This window comes from Cornus florida, unplaced genomic scaffold, assembly GCF_030987335.1.
Source record: "Cornus florida cultivar Cherokee Brave unplaced genomic scaffold, ASM3098733v1 CherokeeBrave_3.0.0_Hap2_Chr01, whole genome shotgun sequence".
Taxonomy (NCBI): Eukaryota; Viridiplantae; Streptophyta; class Magnoliopsida; order Cornales; family Cornaceae; genus Cornus; species Cornus florida.
Genome location: NW_026775571.1, coordinates 57,466,032 through 57,483,171, shown reverse-complemented (window position 1 = coordinate 57,483,171; position 17,140 = coordinate 57,466,032). Strand labels below are relative to the sequence as shown.

The 17,140-nt window shown below is 34.2% G+C and overlaps 1 protein-coding gene across 1 annotated transcript; it reads right to left on the bottom strand.

The window, feature by feature from the left end:
- Nucleotides 1–8,371: 8,371 nt before the first annotated feature.
- LOC132297875 (probable aldo-keto reductase 2) lies at nt 8,372–16,167 on the bottom strand. The gene is made up of 5 exons (XM_059794942.1): nt 15,780–16,167; nt 15,500–15,700; nt 11,565–11,737; nt 11,376–11,478; nt 8,372–8,997 (listed from the first exon to the last, which is right to left on the bottom strand). Exons 1-5 carry the CDS (start codon nt 15,990–15,992, stop codon nt 8,662–8,664), a joined length of 1,026 nt encoding a protein of 341 aa, XP_059650925.1. The 5' UTR covers nt 15,993–16,167; the 3' UTR covers nt 8,372–8,661.
- Nucleotides 16,168–17,140: the final 973 nt, after the last annotated feature.

Here is a 17,140-nt window from a genome sequence, read left to right as displayed (position 1 = left end):
GCTAAAATATTTTAAAAGATTAAATCCATTCGTTTGTTTAAAACATTCAAATAGCAAGCATCATTAAGATTGAGTCTATTTAAATTAATTAAAATCCAAACTTAATCCCTATTTAATGTTCAGGAATCTTAGGCATGTTTTTACGTTCCATCATTTCATAAATATGAAAAATACATAATTTAAACATGTAAAATTCACATAAGAAATCAAATCAAAATCAATGCATTTTATTAATTCATAACACAAGAACAGATATGAACCAATTTTATAAAAACCTATGTTTTAATCCAATTAAACATGCATAATTATTTAATTTTATGTGTTTAATAAATCCTGGAATTTCCTAGGCATGTACAGAAACACGAATCAAAGGGAAAGAAATAGAAGAAGAACTTGCCTTGAACTTTCGGATTGAAAGTTAAACTTCTTCTTCCTTGATCTTCTCTCTAAAGGGTTTTCTCCTCCTTCCTTCCTATTTCTCTTTCTCTCTCTAACTCTCTCTCTCTAGAATATATTACGTGATATATTTCCACTCCTTTTTCAACCTATAGTTGTGTATTTATAGGCTAAATAATAACCATATTCCTTTTCCCAATCCAAGTCAACTTAATAAAGAAAAATAATAATAAAAAAATATATTAAAAAGGTAACTTAAAATATGTTACATATATAATTTATATATATCCTTATTAATTAAATAAAATATATACATTAGATTATTTAGTAATACTAAAGTTACCATAATATTAAAAGGTAACTTAAAACATGTTACGTATATAATTTATCTATATCCTCATTAAATAAATAAAATATATACATCAGATTATTTATTTATACTAAAGTTACCATAATGTTAAAAAGGTAACTTAAAACATGTTACGTATAAAATATATGTATATCCTTATTATATAAATATATAAAATATATACATCAGATTATTTATTAATACTAAAGTTACTATAATATTAATAAATTACTTTCCTTTATATATATATGTATATACATATATATATCTATATATATACATATACAACTATCCATAGGTAATTATCCATACCCATCCAACCTCCTATCCAAGTAGTCCATGGGACCTAATTAGTTAGCCCATTACCACTAACCATAACCATAAAATAAAATAAAATAAAATATTTAATCATTTAATTTACAATTAATTACAATTAATCAAATACAACATTTAAGCACACAATCTAATTAAACAAATAATACAAATAACACTTAGACAAAATACAAATAATACATAGATAAGTAGCCAATTAATCAAGTAACACTTAATTCAATTAAACACATAAATAATTAGTCAAATAATCAATTAAACAATTAAAAAATATATAATAAAAATAAATAAATAAATACCGAGACTATCCTTTTAAAATTAGGGGTATTCCATTACATTCCATGTACAAGTAGGTTGTAACCACACAGCTCATGCTTTAAATCCACAACTATTATAGGATGACAAATGTCGAATCTTTAGAGCGCGATTCATTACGCGCTATAATAACATCACATGTCGAATCTTCAGTGTGCGATTCGTTACACGCTATAACAATATAATTCAATATTGAAAACATAAATTGAAGAATCTAATACAAGTCCAAAATCATGATTTAAATATATAATCAATGTCAAACACATGATTAAATCATTAACGCAATAGAAATGAAAATTAATTATATAACCTAATTAATTTCTCTAAGTTTCAAATCTCAATTAAATGATCCATAATTAACACATGTTAAACAACATAGCATGGTCTTTACATATACCACATCAAAAACTTAATTAGGTCATTGAAACAATAAAGTGGAATTTAATTAAATCATGATAATTAAATCCCTAACTTCTAAAGCAAATTCAAATGGTCCCAATTTTATATATGCTAGTATACAAGTCCTAGTCATCACAAATATCAAGTTAAAAACTCAATTAAGCCAATAGAACCTTTAAATAGATTTTAATTAATTCATTTAATTAAAATCTCTTGATTTTCAAATTTATCCAAATGCTCTCAAATTAAAGTATATTAAAGAACATGCCAAGACTCAATTTAAAAGCATATCATAAGTTAATTTCATACAAGGTACGTCCATGAGAATTAAACTTTTACCAAAGATTATTATTAAATAAAAAATACAATTCTTATTCAATTAATCCTAATTTAATATATGTTAACAAACATATTAAGGCCTAATTTATCATTATACCACAATTCAATTCTAAGTTACGTACATCCTTGTAAATTAAATCTTATATAAAGAAATAAATATTACTAATTTTCTAGATTTGATACAAGGCACGCAAACAAGTTATATAATCATAGAAAATACTCAATATAACACATACATAATCCTAAAACATCCCCTACCTCAATTTGAGATGGAAATCTCAAAAGCCACCAAAATGAAACAGCTCCGAATCTGACAATACTTCGGGTTTTTGTCGGGGACAATGTCGTGAACATTAAACTCTGAAGAGGACCTACCAAAATCCTAACTTGACCTCAAACACGAACTCAAAAATTGGCCAAAAACAGGTTCTAATAAGAGAGAAAGATGCGCGTAGTCAAGACAAACACAAAACGCAAAGGCATCATGACTTTTTAACAAAGGGAAGAAGGTTTAATTGAGAAAAGAAGGGTGGCAGCCCCCCTTGGACTGCCATGGCAGCTTCTGCTAATGCATGAAGAGAGGGAAAGATAACTTTTTAATTTTATAACCCCCTATTTATAGGAAAACCCTAAAAGTGCCCCGAACGGGCCCCTCCGGGTCTGGAAAAGTGAAATTTGAGCAGATGTGCTCAAACGGCAAAACTCTGTGAACAAAAAAGAATCGAAATAAGAAAATATGAACAACGGAAGAAACGGTGTCGAAAACTGAGTCCCGAACAAAGAGATATGCCCCGAATAAGTTCATCGGCAACTAGGGCCAAAAACTGGAGAAAAACGACTAGAAGGGAATTCTAAGAGTATGCGACTCGATGAAAAGTGAAAATGAATCCCGTTCAATGATTCAGGCTCAAAATAAGGCATTTAGTAATAACTTTCATTAATTGCACAATGGCCCTTCCAAAAAGTAAAAACTGCACTAATGGCCAAAATGAAAATATCTTCCAAAAATATTTTCTTAAAAACCTCTAAAATAAAATATCTTCAACAGATATTTACGAAAAAACCCCAAGAAAAGAAAAAGATTCTGAAAAAGTATGCATCCATGCCCTCATGGACACTAAGAGCAATTAGAGTACTTTACTGCAAAAGTAAAGATACGTATTTCATGAAAACCACTTAGAATGAAGATATGTGAAGTCAAAAACTAACTCCGAACACAAAAATTGAGGTTATGCCAACAAAGTGACAAAAGGGGAAAAGACAAAATAGGGAAAATGGCGAAAAGTGAATAGTGTCGAAAAACGAAAAATGTAAAAATGATTCGGTCCTTAAATGAAGTTGTCAATTCAAGGGAAAGAGTCTCAGAAACCATTTCCGAACACTCGAGACGACACTAAGTGATGAGAAACCAAACACCGAAAGGAAAAGACAACGGAAAAAATTTATCCGTAAAATTTGAGGAAAAAGGAAAAGAAGAAAATGACCGGGTCATTATAAAGACCTAATTTATTGAGGACTAGATGGTAGAAGGGGTGAAGAGGAAAGCGAAGAGCATTAAGGTGCCCGACTGATAAAAGCAATTCATTCTCTCTGACGCCCTCGCCTAAACTGAAATCAGCCATCCTTGGGTATTCAACAATTTCTATCCCCTCGGGGATTTCAAATTCCTCTATTACAGAGTCAATGGTGAAATTGAGACGCCAAATAAACAAAATCATTTCTTTCTCCTCCTTAGTGAAGATACTACCCGACCCAGAGGTGGATACTTCAGCTTGAGGTAAAGAATCATCCATTCGATTGGCCAAGTCGCTTGTAGATTCAAGAGGGTTAGAAACCCTAAGAGGAGGAACCCTAATGAGAGTAGGGGAAGACGAGGGTGTGGAATCAGAATCTACAATGTCTATGTGGTCGTGAGTGAATGAGGTGCTCATGATGCAGGATCAAAGAAATGAATGGAAAACTAACTTGGAATCGCGATGAAGCAATGAGCACAATAAACGCAGTGAAGCCAAAAACAAGATGCAAAGAAACCCTTTGGTCAGAATGTCAATGGTCGCTCCTCGAAACCGCCTCTTACAAAATTAGCAACCATACAACTTCAATTTCCTTCTAATTAGGAGCCGTAGCCCAATTAAAAAGGGAATTGGGGGCAAAGTGTGGAGGAAAAAATCCCCCTCCAATAAAAGCCAGCCACATAGCCATAACAGAAGCTTTATTTTTTGGGTTACAAAAGCCAAGCCCTATTCAAGCCCAGATAAAATCACTAACGGCCCAAGATCACCAATATTAAACTTCTAGCCCGTTAATAAAGTCAGCTAGACCAAGTTGCATTCGGCCCAGATTTATTTAAAGACAGAACCAGTCCTACCAAATAAAGGATCCTTCATACAAGGAAGTTCTACAGAAAGAGAAATCCGGCATGGAAAGAAGTATAGAAGGAAACAACATTATAGGAAGGAACATTGTATATGGAATGTATTAGCAATGCAAGTCCTACTAGAATTTTACCATCTTTTTGTATATAAATGAGACCTAAACCTCCAATAAAGATCATCGAGCAATATACGTTTTTTCTCTGAATTGTTCTTGTTACTTATTATTTTATTTTGAGTGAGTTGTATTATTTTTTTTTAATTCTTTTATTGGGCAAGCGTTCAACGTGGACTTGGAGATTTGCAATCATATATCGAGATATTTATATTTAATTACTTTATTTATGCATTATAAATATGTGAAAATAATGAAGTTAGAAGATTTGCACAGCTACAAGGAGAAGCTTTTTCTATGGAATCTATCGATTTAGAAGACTGGAGCTCCTGCCATTGCGTGTCACCTCTCGATCACACGGTCGGTATATGCTTGGCATTGGATTCGGGTTCGATTCCGTGACTGATGACTACAAGGTTGTCAGGATTGTGTATCTTGCTGATATGGGTTTTCAAAGTCCTCCGGAGGTTGACATTTTCAGTTTGAGCACAAGGACATGGCGGGACATTGGCCATTTGGGTCGTTCACATAACATCTACGAGAGGTCTCCACAGGTTTATCTGAACGGGGCTTCACATTGGCTTGCTTACGATCGGAAAAGCCCCAACAATGTCTTCCACTTGATCGTGTCATTCCACATGGGCGATGAGGTATTTCGTGAGATCATGGTGCCCGGTATCATTTTTCGTGAGCACGTGGAGGGAAGTGTTAATGTTGTTAAGTTTCAAGATTCACTCTCTCTAATTACTGGTATTTTGGGCGATAAACCTTCTTGGGTATGGGTGATGAAGGAGTATGGCATACCGAAATCTCGGACAAAAATGTTCACCATTGACTACTCCTATAGTGTATGTGGCTTTACAAGGAAAGGCTACATTTTACATATTGGTGCATATGCAGAATCGATTCTTCGAAGGGACTCGATTTATACAGATGATTACATAGAGAGCCTAGTTCTAGTGCAAAATCTCGTGATACAGTCACTTGTGAGGATGCAAGGAATAAATCCAGGAAAAGAAATGAAAGAAGGGGCAATAGGCAGATTGTATTTAATTTTAAATCTTATAAGTTGTATATGGCTGAGTTCTGTTATCGCCGCATGTGAATGTAAAACCTCAACCCTGCATTTAAGTAACCCCTATAATATCATCACTACTGCATTAATAGGTAGCATAAACTTAAAATTTTCTTGGTCAATTACAGTTTCATATTCGTATATTTGAGGAGTTACAATTATTGTTAATCTTAGTATTTTCTTGGGCTTGATGTGCAATGAATGTTCTTTCAGGGCTTGCGATCAGGGTTGAAAATCATGAGGAATCCAGAGAAGGTTGAGAACTGTTGAAAGAGTAGAACTGGCAGAGTGAACTCTTTGCGTACGGTACATAAATCTTACATTGGTGTAGTTGTGTAAACTTTGTTTCGGTAATATTTAACTCTGCTTTTGAACTCTTGGAGCATTTGGGCTTGATGTGCACTTTCTTTGGGAAAAAGTTGATTCGTGATGCTTTTCGAATTCTTGGAACATTTTTGCTTGATATGGCTTGAGAGGTTATGCTGAAACTATTTGTTATCCATTATTGCTCATCTTTGATGTCACATTAAATTATATGAGAATTAAGTTGTAAAGAGCTACTTCTTTGGTTTGAGTTACTGGATGTCAGGCCCATTATTTAGACGTCACTAGTTGATAATATTTTGTAGGCTCGGATAGTGCTAGCCAAGGTTAAGGTTGGCTTGTTTCACTTGCTAGCCAATCTCGAGTTCACACTTGAGCTCAATAAATGAGCCGTGATTATCTGTTTATCAACATATTCGTGACTTCAACGAGTCAAGCAAAGTTTATTCAAGTCTGGCTCTCTTGCTTAATGGAATCGAAAATGTTGATTAAATTATGCTCATGTACGGTGCTAACAAAATGGATAGAGGTCTTATGTAGTTGAGCCTGAGCTCTGGATGAATCGGCCAATCATTTGACCTCTACTTATCGGCCATGTGCTACTGCATGGTAGGATTAGCACCTCTAATTCGTCGAAAGTCTATCCTCCTCTAGATGTCTGAGATTGATAGTAAATTAATTAACTTGAATGATATTCGAAGAGCTGTTAACCCCTCATTATTCTGTTCTTCATTTGATTCATTGGCTGCTCTTTTTTTATTCTAGTCTTGACTTAGCCTTTAGAGGAGCTCACCAGCCAGAAAAAAGGTGGTGGTTATTTGTTTAATTTTCTCTTTTGGCTTCATAAAAGTTTGTTTGATAATATATTCAACCAAGTCATTTACACAAATAAAAATCAATTAGTTTGCATGTGTGTGTGAAGCCCACTTCCAGAACTGCTCATACCTTTTTGCTCTTTATCTTCTAATTTGAGCTCAAATTTTTTATGAAAACAGTAATTAATCAGCAAATATCTTAATTGATAGCTGCAATATAAGCGTGTTATTTATTTATATTTTTTATTCACGCTTCCTTTTTTCTTCCTATTTTTGTTTTTGGTGTGGTTTCAATGAGGATTATGTGTTGAAAACACCTTTGAAGTATGCACTGCCATACCAATTTCATGATTTTCATCCCCTAATTTAAAAGTACGCTATTATCAGCCTAATCTTTCAAAAATGTGTGGGAACACAACCACCCCCCCCCCCCCCCCCAAAAAAAAAAATGTAATATTTTAATGTCCATTCTGCCCTTTTAACCTTTCGAAAATGAGGCGTGTATAATATATAGTCTCATGGTGTATTACATATATTCTCATGTAGAGGTGTGTTGTGTATATCAAATTATATTTAATTCACTTTTAAAGGTTTTCTATATATATATATATATATATATATATATATATTTCCTCTATAATTAGTTTTTTTTCTCTATATTTCCCAAAAACAATACACACTCTATATAATAAATGAATAAAAATATATATATAATAAAATTTAAAATGTATGTATCTCATCATCTTTTGTTTCTTGTGCGGGCTGAGATATATTTTAATAATATTTTGTTTATAAGCTCATATTCTCCAAATTTATACATGTATAAATAAACAATTTATACACATCACATATCATTGTATGCATATATAAAATTACATGTCATCTTAAACACAAAATGATATGTTTTTAGATAATATGTAAAATGTATATTATGTGAGCTGGGCTTATTTGTACCAAATCAATACTTTGGGAATGTGCACACGGGGGTTTAAGACTAAGTAGAGGTATGTTTTTTGCACTCTTAACTCTTTTAAAACTTTTGGCCTTTTTCATCATTTCATAAAATGACATTTTTTAAATAATATATAAAATGTGTCATTTGAACATAACATATTAACATGTCGGCTTGTACTAAATTAATAATTTTGGAGGTATTTTGTGGACGCGAAGAGTGTGATATTACATTATTAGTATAATATATGTTTTTTGTACTTTTTTTTACTAGCCACCTCAACTTTGTTTAAAACATAAAAGACTATTTTGTAAGCAAATTAACTAATTAAGGTTCCATGTGAGCGCTTTATTTTTATGGAGCAATACGAAATCTAATTAGCAACCCCCCCCCCCCCCCCCCCAAAATAATAATAATAAATAAAAAATTATTGATTTATTGCATTAAACCTCTCTAACTACCCAAAAAAAAAAAACCTTCAACTATATAAATTTGTTGCAATTAAGGACATTCTGACAGTTAGAAAAAATAAAAAGACAATTATACCGTTACGACATATCATTCATCTCTACTTTCTGCCATGCACAATATTTTGTAAAACTGACAAAATCTAGAATTTTATTTATTTTTTATTCCATACCAGTATACAGGCCATTATTTCTCCAGATTAAGCAACTTTACAACCATGTATGATATACTATTACAAGCCAAAGACTCTTCTACTTCTTTAGACTCCTATTTTCTTCATAAAATCAGAATTATACGAGGCAATGCAGGAACCAGTCACAGTTTTAATACACTCCCAAGTCCCAAAGCAGACCAACCACACAGTTGTTCTTGAACCATGGAGACTATTTGCAGAGTTGCAGGCATGTCATTTTTAAGCATTCCATGAGGACAAGGGTGGAGTGTCTGAATTCTCCCAAGTACCCACCATCGACGCATATCTATCACCCTTAACTGCATCAGCTGAAGCAACGGCTTCGAGTTCTGCCATTTCTTCAGGTGTTAGTTTTACAGACAAAGCCCCGATGTTCTGCTTGAGGTTCTCAATCTTGGTGGTACCGGGTATCGGACACACATCATTCCCTTGGTGATGGACCCAGGCTAATGCTAGCTGGGACGTGGTGCATTGCTTCCTTGCTGCCATTTCACAAACCCGCTCGAATATATTTTTGTTCTGCACAAGATTCTCAGCTTGGAACCTCGGAAGATACTACAAAACAGAGATGTCAGCATCAGGAATGCATACTCACATATACAAAAGAACCAAGCACATAAACATTAATTATACATGATTTGATATAATTAACACAGTATATATGTTTCCTAGTCATGTTCTGTGTTTCCAATAGGTCAAGCAACATTGGAGGAGGAAATAGATGCTTGATAACTGGGAAAACTATCAAAATAAGTTCAATATAAAACTCCCAATAATTGTAATCAAATTATTTGCATTTTATGAAGAATGTTACCTATTAGATGGATCCGCATATTCCATGGAAGAACTAAATAGAAATTCAAATTAGTTTACTTTCTTCATTTTTGTTGAACACTGACAGAGAATCAAACTTCTTATTGTCAAATTGCCAAATTGCAAAAGAAGGTAGAGTAGTCTACCAATCATTACATCAAGTTCTTGTAATAGCAAATACAACCCAAAGGAAAACCAATACCAGGCGATCGTAACCTAGAGATGGGTGAATAGGTCATGATTAATGAGTAAAGATTGAATCTTTTAATGAAAATACCTCAATCAAGGTATCTATTATGTCACTAGACCATTTTAATATATAAAGATTGAATCTTCGGAAGAAAATGAGAGTTTTGAGTTAAACTTATTCGAGTTCCCTTTGACGTCACAAATAGTGTGTTAATGATTAAAGATTGAATCTTTGAATGAAATTACCTCAGTCAAGGTACCTATTATGTCAATAAATCTTTTTAATATATAAAGATTCATTCTTTGAAAGAAAATGAGAGTTTTGACTTTAACTTATTCGAGTTCCCTATGGAGTCGCGAAGAGTGTTTTAATGACTAATGATTGAATGTTTGAATACAATCTCCTCAATCCATCGGTCATCCAATCACATAAACAATTAATAAGTAAATAAATGCAGTAAAAGTAGAAACATAATGGATACAGAGATCTTTTTTACGTAGAAACTCCAAAAGAAAAAACCACGAGCCTTAATGTTGACATATCAAATTCACTATAGGGAAGAGATTTACACTAGGTTAACAGTTCTCAGTCCTTGGAACTCCTAGTCACCTCTTGACACGAACTCATCTACCAAAATATCCACTTGAACCTCCAAGCACATAGTCCGATTTGTCAACAGATCTGCTCACTGGTGCTGCTTCTTAAGCACTTTGATCTCTAGTTCAGTCATCCAATCAGTCATTCTGAAGGGTTGCTCTTTGCTTGGTGTCGGATCGAATATATGTGCAACAACTATAGAGGATCAACACCGCATATGCATACCCACCAATTTAAATGAATGATGAATATGAAATAACCTAAAAACTCTAGCAAAGGATTACTAGAATGAACTCTCTATGCTCACAGAAAATATATGAAGCATATCTAGGTTTATTTCAGAAGCAAGCAGTGCAATGAAGTTCCTATTATTTTTAACTCATATGACGCAAATGAACCTAGTCAATGTGTATGAAAATTCTGTAGATGTTACTGTTTGTATGATTATACACACATGCAAACCACAGGTTTTAGGCACTAAATTTGCTAACCTAAGTCCTATTGCCAAACAAAGTGCGTACCCTGTAATTCAGAATTTGGCTCCATGAGACAACAGGGTATTATAAATAGAAAATAAATACTGCTTGCTAATAATTTTCAGCATATATATATATATATATATTGGCGCTACCTTTTAAAGTACAGAAAATCGTTATTCGTGATGAAGTCTTCATTGAAAACTGCTATGTACCCGGATGATGTTCACTACATATTACGAAGTTTTCATGGAAAGGGAGGTTGTGGTTTCCACGGGTCCAAGTACAACTGAAATATAGAAGGGAAAATTTTAAGTTCTTTATATGGCATCTAGATCTCATGCTGCATATCATAGCATTGATGCCCTTAATGAGCATGAAGCATTGATTGTGAAGAACCTTGTCATGTATATGATATAATGAAAAAATAATTTTACAGATCATCGTCAGATCCATACTCAATTCTGAACAGAGCATGAACAACCGCAATGTTAAAAGGCTAGTGGAGGAACAATTGATTTTATACATGATAACAACTACAGGAAGGACTCTGGCCAATAAGCAGCTTCTGGGATGTCAACTACCAATCGAACATTACCAGGTGGTGGATTAGGAAAACTTTCTAAGCTTCATAATATCAATTAATTAGTAATCCACAACGCCATCATGACATTAATTCAGGACATGGTTCTTGATATTTACAACGAAAAAAAAATCATTATGACATTAGAAAATTTATGCCTTCTTTAGAAGTGAATATATTTCTTTAAAAGGTATTGAAAGAAGCAAATTTTATATACCTATTGAGCTCTATAATAAATTTTGGAACCCAAAATGCATGTGTTATACAGACAAACCTTTCGGAAGTCCTCATTTGACAAGTTCTCCGCCAACTTCGGACCAGATGAAAAGAATCCGCGTCCTAGAGGACTGTACGCAACAATCCCAATGCCAAGTTCCCTGAATAATCACAAGGGGAAAAAACTTAGGACCTTGAAACACTTGTCACTCCCTAAACGGATAAATTAGAACAAAAGATGTCTCACCTGCAAGTAGGAATTATTTCTTTCTCCACATCTCTTGACCACAGGGACCACTCCAGCTGTACAGCTGTTACTGGATGAACAGCATGCGCCCTTCTGATCGTTGAAGCTGATGCCTCAGATAGACCTATATATTTTATTTTACCCTCTTCAACCAGTTTCTTGAGTTCTCCCATCTTGCAAAGGACATTCAAAAAGGATTTCAGGAATATTATTGGAGATACTCAAATTATGTAGACATAACATGTAAGAGAAACAGACAAAAATTCTATGACTCTGCCACAAGATTTGTTAGTGTAACAAAAAAACTTTTAAAACTGGGTAACTACCTTAAGATGGAATGCCTTCTGCTTAAGAAAATGATTGCATGTGTTCACGACAGTATTTTTTTATAAGTAACGTGTGCATGATAAGTGCTCTCTACCAAATGCTATTTTTCTTTTCCATTTGTTGGAACAATTTAAACTACAATTAAAAAAACGTGAACCATGGTAGTTATACAAGATATGGGAAATTTTCTCTTACATGATCAGGACAATTCCAATTATAATGACGTCAAATCCAAGTTGCTTGTGTTCATGATAAATGATCTCTACCAAATGCTAATTTTTCTTCCCCGTAGGTTGGTACAATTTGAACTACTATAAAAAGTGGACCATAGTGGTTATTAAAAAATATGAAAAAAAATTCTCTTACACAATAAGAACAATTCCAATCATAATGATGTTTATTCCAAGGTGAATCATAATGATGTTTATTCCAATCATAATGATGTTGAAACATTGGATCACCTGTTTTGTAGCTGTAATTATGCTTAGGAGGTGTGGTCTAGCATTTCTGGAATTTTTGGTTGGGAACTAGAGAAGGTGAATGCAGTACAGGATTTGGTTGCTGTGTTCAATCAGAGATTTAATGGAAAGAAGACTAAATTGGCCCATATTGTTTTCACAGCTGTGTTATATTTTATTTAGAAACAAAGGAATGAAAGGATGCACAATGATCTATGTAGAGCTCCTTTGGAATTAGCTAAGTGTATTATTTGGGAGGTTCTTGATGTCATGGGGGTCACACTCCAAGATGTTTTGTAATCTTATTGTTAGCTTTGTATTTTCTTTGGCCTGTTTTCTAACAGGTTTTGTTCTTGTTTAGTAAGGGTATGCCCTTACTAATTCAACATGTACTATATTGTTTATATTTTTATAAAATCCTTCATTTAGGGGAAAAAAAAAAAATTTAAGTGTAGACACAATTACATATAGTTGGACTTGGTGACCTAGAAAACGTCATTTTTTTAGTCTTGTGGCGAAATACCTCCCTTTGTATATCTAATAATATAGGACAGCACAATAACAATCAGAATATGAGGAGGTATATGGAAGCAAATTATATGAGTGGGTGATGAGATGTGCTACAAAATCGAAAGAACAAATCTATTCTGAGGGCCACTCTCACTGTTTGCTTTTTTTTTTTTTTTTGATAAGTAAGAATTCATCAAAGGCAAACAAAAGGGGAGCGCTCCCAAGAGAATACACAACCCTCTCACTGCTAGCTCATGCCTTCAATCGAACCCTCAAAGTCTCGTGAATGGCCAAGGGTCATGTAAATTGAATGCATTGATGTAGAAATCTTTAAATCAACATAGTGGGAGTTTGTAAATGTCCCAAAAGTCTTCACAGTGGGAGTGATGAGTAACTGTTTGAATACATCTAATTGGTTAGATACATGCTCTGAACCCTATACAAAGTTATTATAGCCCATTTTTCTGACGTGGCTTCTAAGTGTTTCTCTCTCTCCCCTTCTCTCCCAATATCAATTTCTTATTCTATCCCTCTTATTTTCTAACAAAGTGTTGTTAGAGCCAGATGATCCTGAAGACCTCAATATATTATAGCCCCAATGATCCTGAAAGGTTTAGCATTTTAAAGGACAAAATATATATCCTTAAAGAAGAAGAGGACAAAATCTATTAAAGACGAAGATTTTCATCACTTCACATCTCAAAGCATGTGGTTTGTGGGAAAATGTTGGACAATAGTTAAAAATCGCATGTCCAACAGACTTCTTGCACTTTGGTAAAAAGGCAATACATCAAGAAACTTGGAAGCATATTAGAGAGTCCAAATCTCCAAGTCATGTTTGGAAGATGCTGGAGACAAATATCTCTAGTCATAAATGTTGATCATTACCTATGGAGTATTGGATACAAAGCTTTGAGAAAGATGAGTTTACAAAGGAAGATTATGACATTCTTGAATTTACCCATGGAGTACGGGGATGAGTTTTATATGCATGAAGTTGATGAAACTAAAGATTCAAAATTTTAAAGACAACTTGAAATGGTGAACAAAAAGGAAGAGGAAAAGAACGATGTCGAAAAAGACATTGAAAAGGTGGACTAGAACAAAGTGGAAAGAGAAGTTCTTGAAAAAGTTGAAAAATGAACATTTATCAAAAAAAAAAAAAGTTGAAAAATGAAGAAAAAGGGATGGAAAAGGAAAAGGTGTTGAAGAAGAGACAAAAATCAATCAGGTTGAACAGTTAGAAATTTAGATACTTTGATGAATTCTATATTGAAAGAAACTTTTTTTCTTTCATTTTGAACAGTGTATATGAATTATACTTTCAAAAATGATCATATACACTAATCAAAATGAAAGAAAAGTATGAGTGGTCATATTGTTATAGGGATTTATGAACTTATTACGGATGAAGTTATTCCATTCAAGTGTGAGAGTAAGAGTGAACATCAAGGAAGTAAAGATTTCTCAAATTATTATTCTAATTTTCAAATTGGTATGGAGTACTTTGTAATTGATATATGTAGGATGAACATAGAAAAAGAGAAATCAAAAGGCACAAGTGAAGTTCAAAAGGTAAGGAAAATTCATGAAGGAAAACCATTGGTGTGCTCATGTGAAGAAGAAAATGACACATGATGTAAGGATATTATACAAGCATGTGAAGATCTTTGACAAGCCCTACACATGAATGGAAATGGCTACAAAGATTGTAGATAAAATGGAGGTGGGAGCACAATTTCATTGCAAGATCAGATTATTGATATTTTTACCAAGCGTTAGCTATCATGTTTGATGTGGATTGTATGCTAAGGAGTTGACTTGGAATAACAAAATCAAGTCTAAGGGGGCGTTTAAAATTGATCTTGATTTTATTTTCTAAAACTTATAGTCCATTCTAGCATTTAAAATTGATCTTGATTTTATTTTCTAAAACTTATAGTCCATTCTACATACATGGTATTTGAATGGTTCACGTTGGACAATGAACGGTTTTATATAGAAATCTTGAAGTCATCTTAGTGGGAATTAGTATATGCCCAAAATTCATCTCATCCTAGTGGGAATAATGGTAAAAATGTTTGAATACATATAATGTCTTAGATACATACTTTTCGAAGCCTATAAAACTTATGTACTCTAGCCATGTTTCTGAAATGGAATAAAAGAACTTTTCAAGTGTTTCTCCTCTCTATTTCTCTCCAAATTCCAATTTATTCTAGCCCTCTTATTTCCATCAAGTTTGCCTTCATGATAGGTTTTCCCAATTCAGAATGAGGGATATAAATCGGGGCAGAGTGGGTATTCCCAAAAGGTTACCTACCACAAAGGAAAATGGAGGGAGGCAAGGAAAAAAAAAAAAAACAATGAATGACCCAAATAAGATGATTTTAAGCAATGTGGCATCATAATCCCAAAAATAACCACGAGATATTAAAAAATGAAGTTATACAACATCTATTCCTAGTCTTCCATTTGCACAATAGTTAAATAATTGATTATCATCCCCTAAGAATAGGGAAAAAATTTTTTAGATAAATTCCATTATACATGGAATTCAAACAAATTCGCCAATATTTATCATTTCTAACATACAGATACAAATAATATATATAGAGAGAGAGGCCAAAAGGGGCTAACCGTGACTTCAATAGGGAGGCGAGTGTCGATTCGATGCTGGTAATAGAGATCAATGCAATCGATGTCAAGCCTCTTCAAGCTGGCTTCACAAGCAGCTCTTACATAGGCAGGATCGCCCTTTATTTCCCTCTTCCCATCCACAAGGCTGATCCCGAACTTCGTTGCCAATTCCACCTTCTCTCTCATCCCTCCCTTCAATGCCTGCGCCAATCAAACCCTAAATTGTTCACATTTGGTGATCATCTACATAATTCAAGCAAAATTGGAAATGGGATCGTACCTTGCCGAGAAGGATTTCGTTGGTGTGAGGGCCGTAGACGTCGGAGGTGTCGAGGAAGGTGACGCCGGCGTTGACGGCGTGGTAGATGAGAGCGATCATGTCTTGGTCCGGCTTCGGAGGGCCGTAGAAGGCGGACATGCCCATACAGCCCAGTCCCTGAGCTGATACCTCTAGACCTTGTGAACCCAACTTGATCCTCTTCACTGTTGCCATCTCTCTGTTACGTTGTTGCTTTCTGTGTTGATCTAGACTTCTGTGTGTATCAATGTATGTGAGTGTGTATATATATATATAGAGGCGGGAAGGTGTTATCGGGAAGTGTTGGAGAGAGAGAGGAGAACGCAGTGACTCCTCCGGTCTGTTGGGCGGAGGGAGTTGGTACAGGAAAGATAAAAGAGCTTACTGTTGTGCTGACGTAAGGGATTTCCTCACAATTTTGAGCTGACGTAAGGGCTTACCTCGCACCACAAAAATATGGTAGTAATAAACAAAATAAAAAAATTATATTTTTTAATATGTTTAAAAAATTAGTTCCTTGTTCACTTTTTTAAAATTGTTTTTAAAAACCTCTCTGTATAAAAAAATCCCACTAAAATTAAAAATATCCCAAACTAAAAAATAAAAACATGTTTTCAAGTTTGCCCAAATCAGTATAAAACTGGCCTTATAATTTAACTATTAAATTTAAAACTTATAATATTATTGTAAAGTTACAAATATACCCCTCAATTTTGATGGTACATATACATAAATATATATATATATATATATCATCTTCCTCAAATTCCATGTGATTTCTACATTGTGCCGCAACATTGCCGCCGTCTAACCCGTTCTTTCATGGCATCATTTTCAGCTTAAAACAGGTGATGTAGTGGCCAACGCCGATGCAAGCTCTTGCACGTCCCGAAGGCCCTCCAGTGTTTCATTCATCAATGGCATCAAATTTTGAAACGAATCAAACTGACGTATAACAATGGCTATTTTTCAAATTTTGTTAATTTAACTTATTTTCCATGGAGTTACTTGTAGACGATAGAATTATACTCTGCTGAGTCAGATTCCAGACGACCACCAGCAGCAGTCGAAGTTCTCCGCCGTATTCGACGGCGTGCCTTCGTACTACGAGTGTCTGTCCGGCGACAAGAACAAGGGAAAGAACGACAGAGGCTTTGACTGGACCTAATGGATCATCGAATGATTCAGCAGCAGAAATCAGATCGGGTCGGCGGCATTTCTGGAGTTGATTGGGCTGTGAAGACAATCAAGCGGGAGTAGCTTCGGTGGGAGCTCGCTCTCGGGGGATTATTATGTGCCGTTGCTGTCGATGGCTGCCAGCGGTCCTGACGGATTTGGCTACT

Excerpts from the sequence above, each read along its gene's own strand:
- LOC132297875 (XM_059794942.1), bottom strand. The coding sequence starts at position 15,992 with ATGGCAACAGTGAAGAGGATCAAGTTGGGTTCACAAGGTCTAGAGGTA. Across the intron at positions 15,701-15,779 it reads ACGAAATCCTTCTCGGCAAG|GCATTGAAGGGAGGGATGAG; the intron begins GTACGATCCCAT and ends TGATTGGCGCAG. Across the intron at positions 11,479-11,564 it reads GAAATAATTCCTACTTGCAG|GGAACTTGGCATTGGGATTG; the intron begins GTGAGACATCTT and ends GTGATTATTCAG.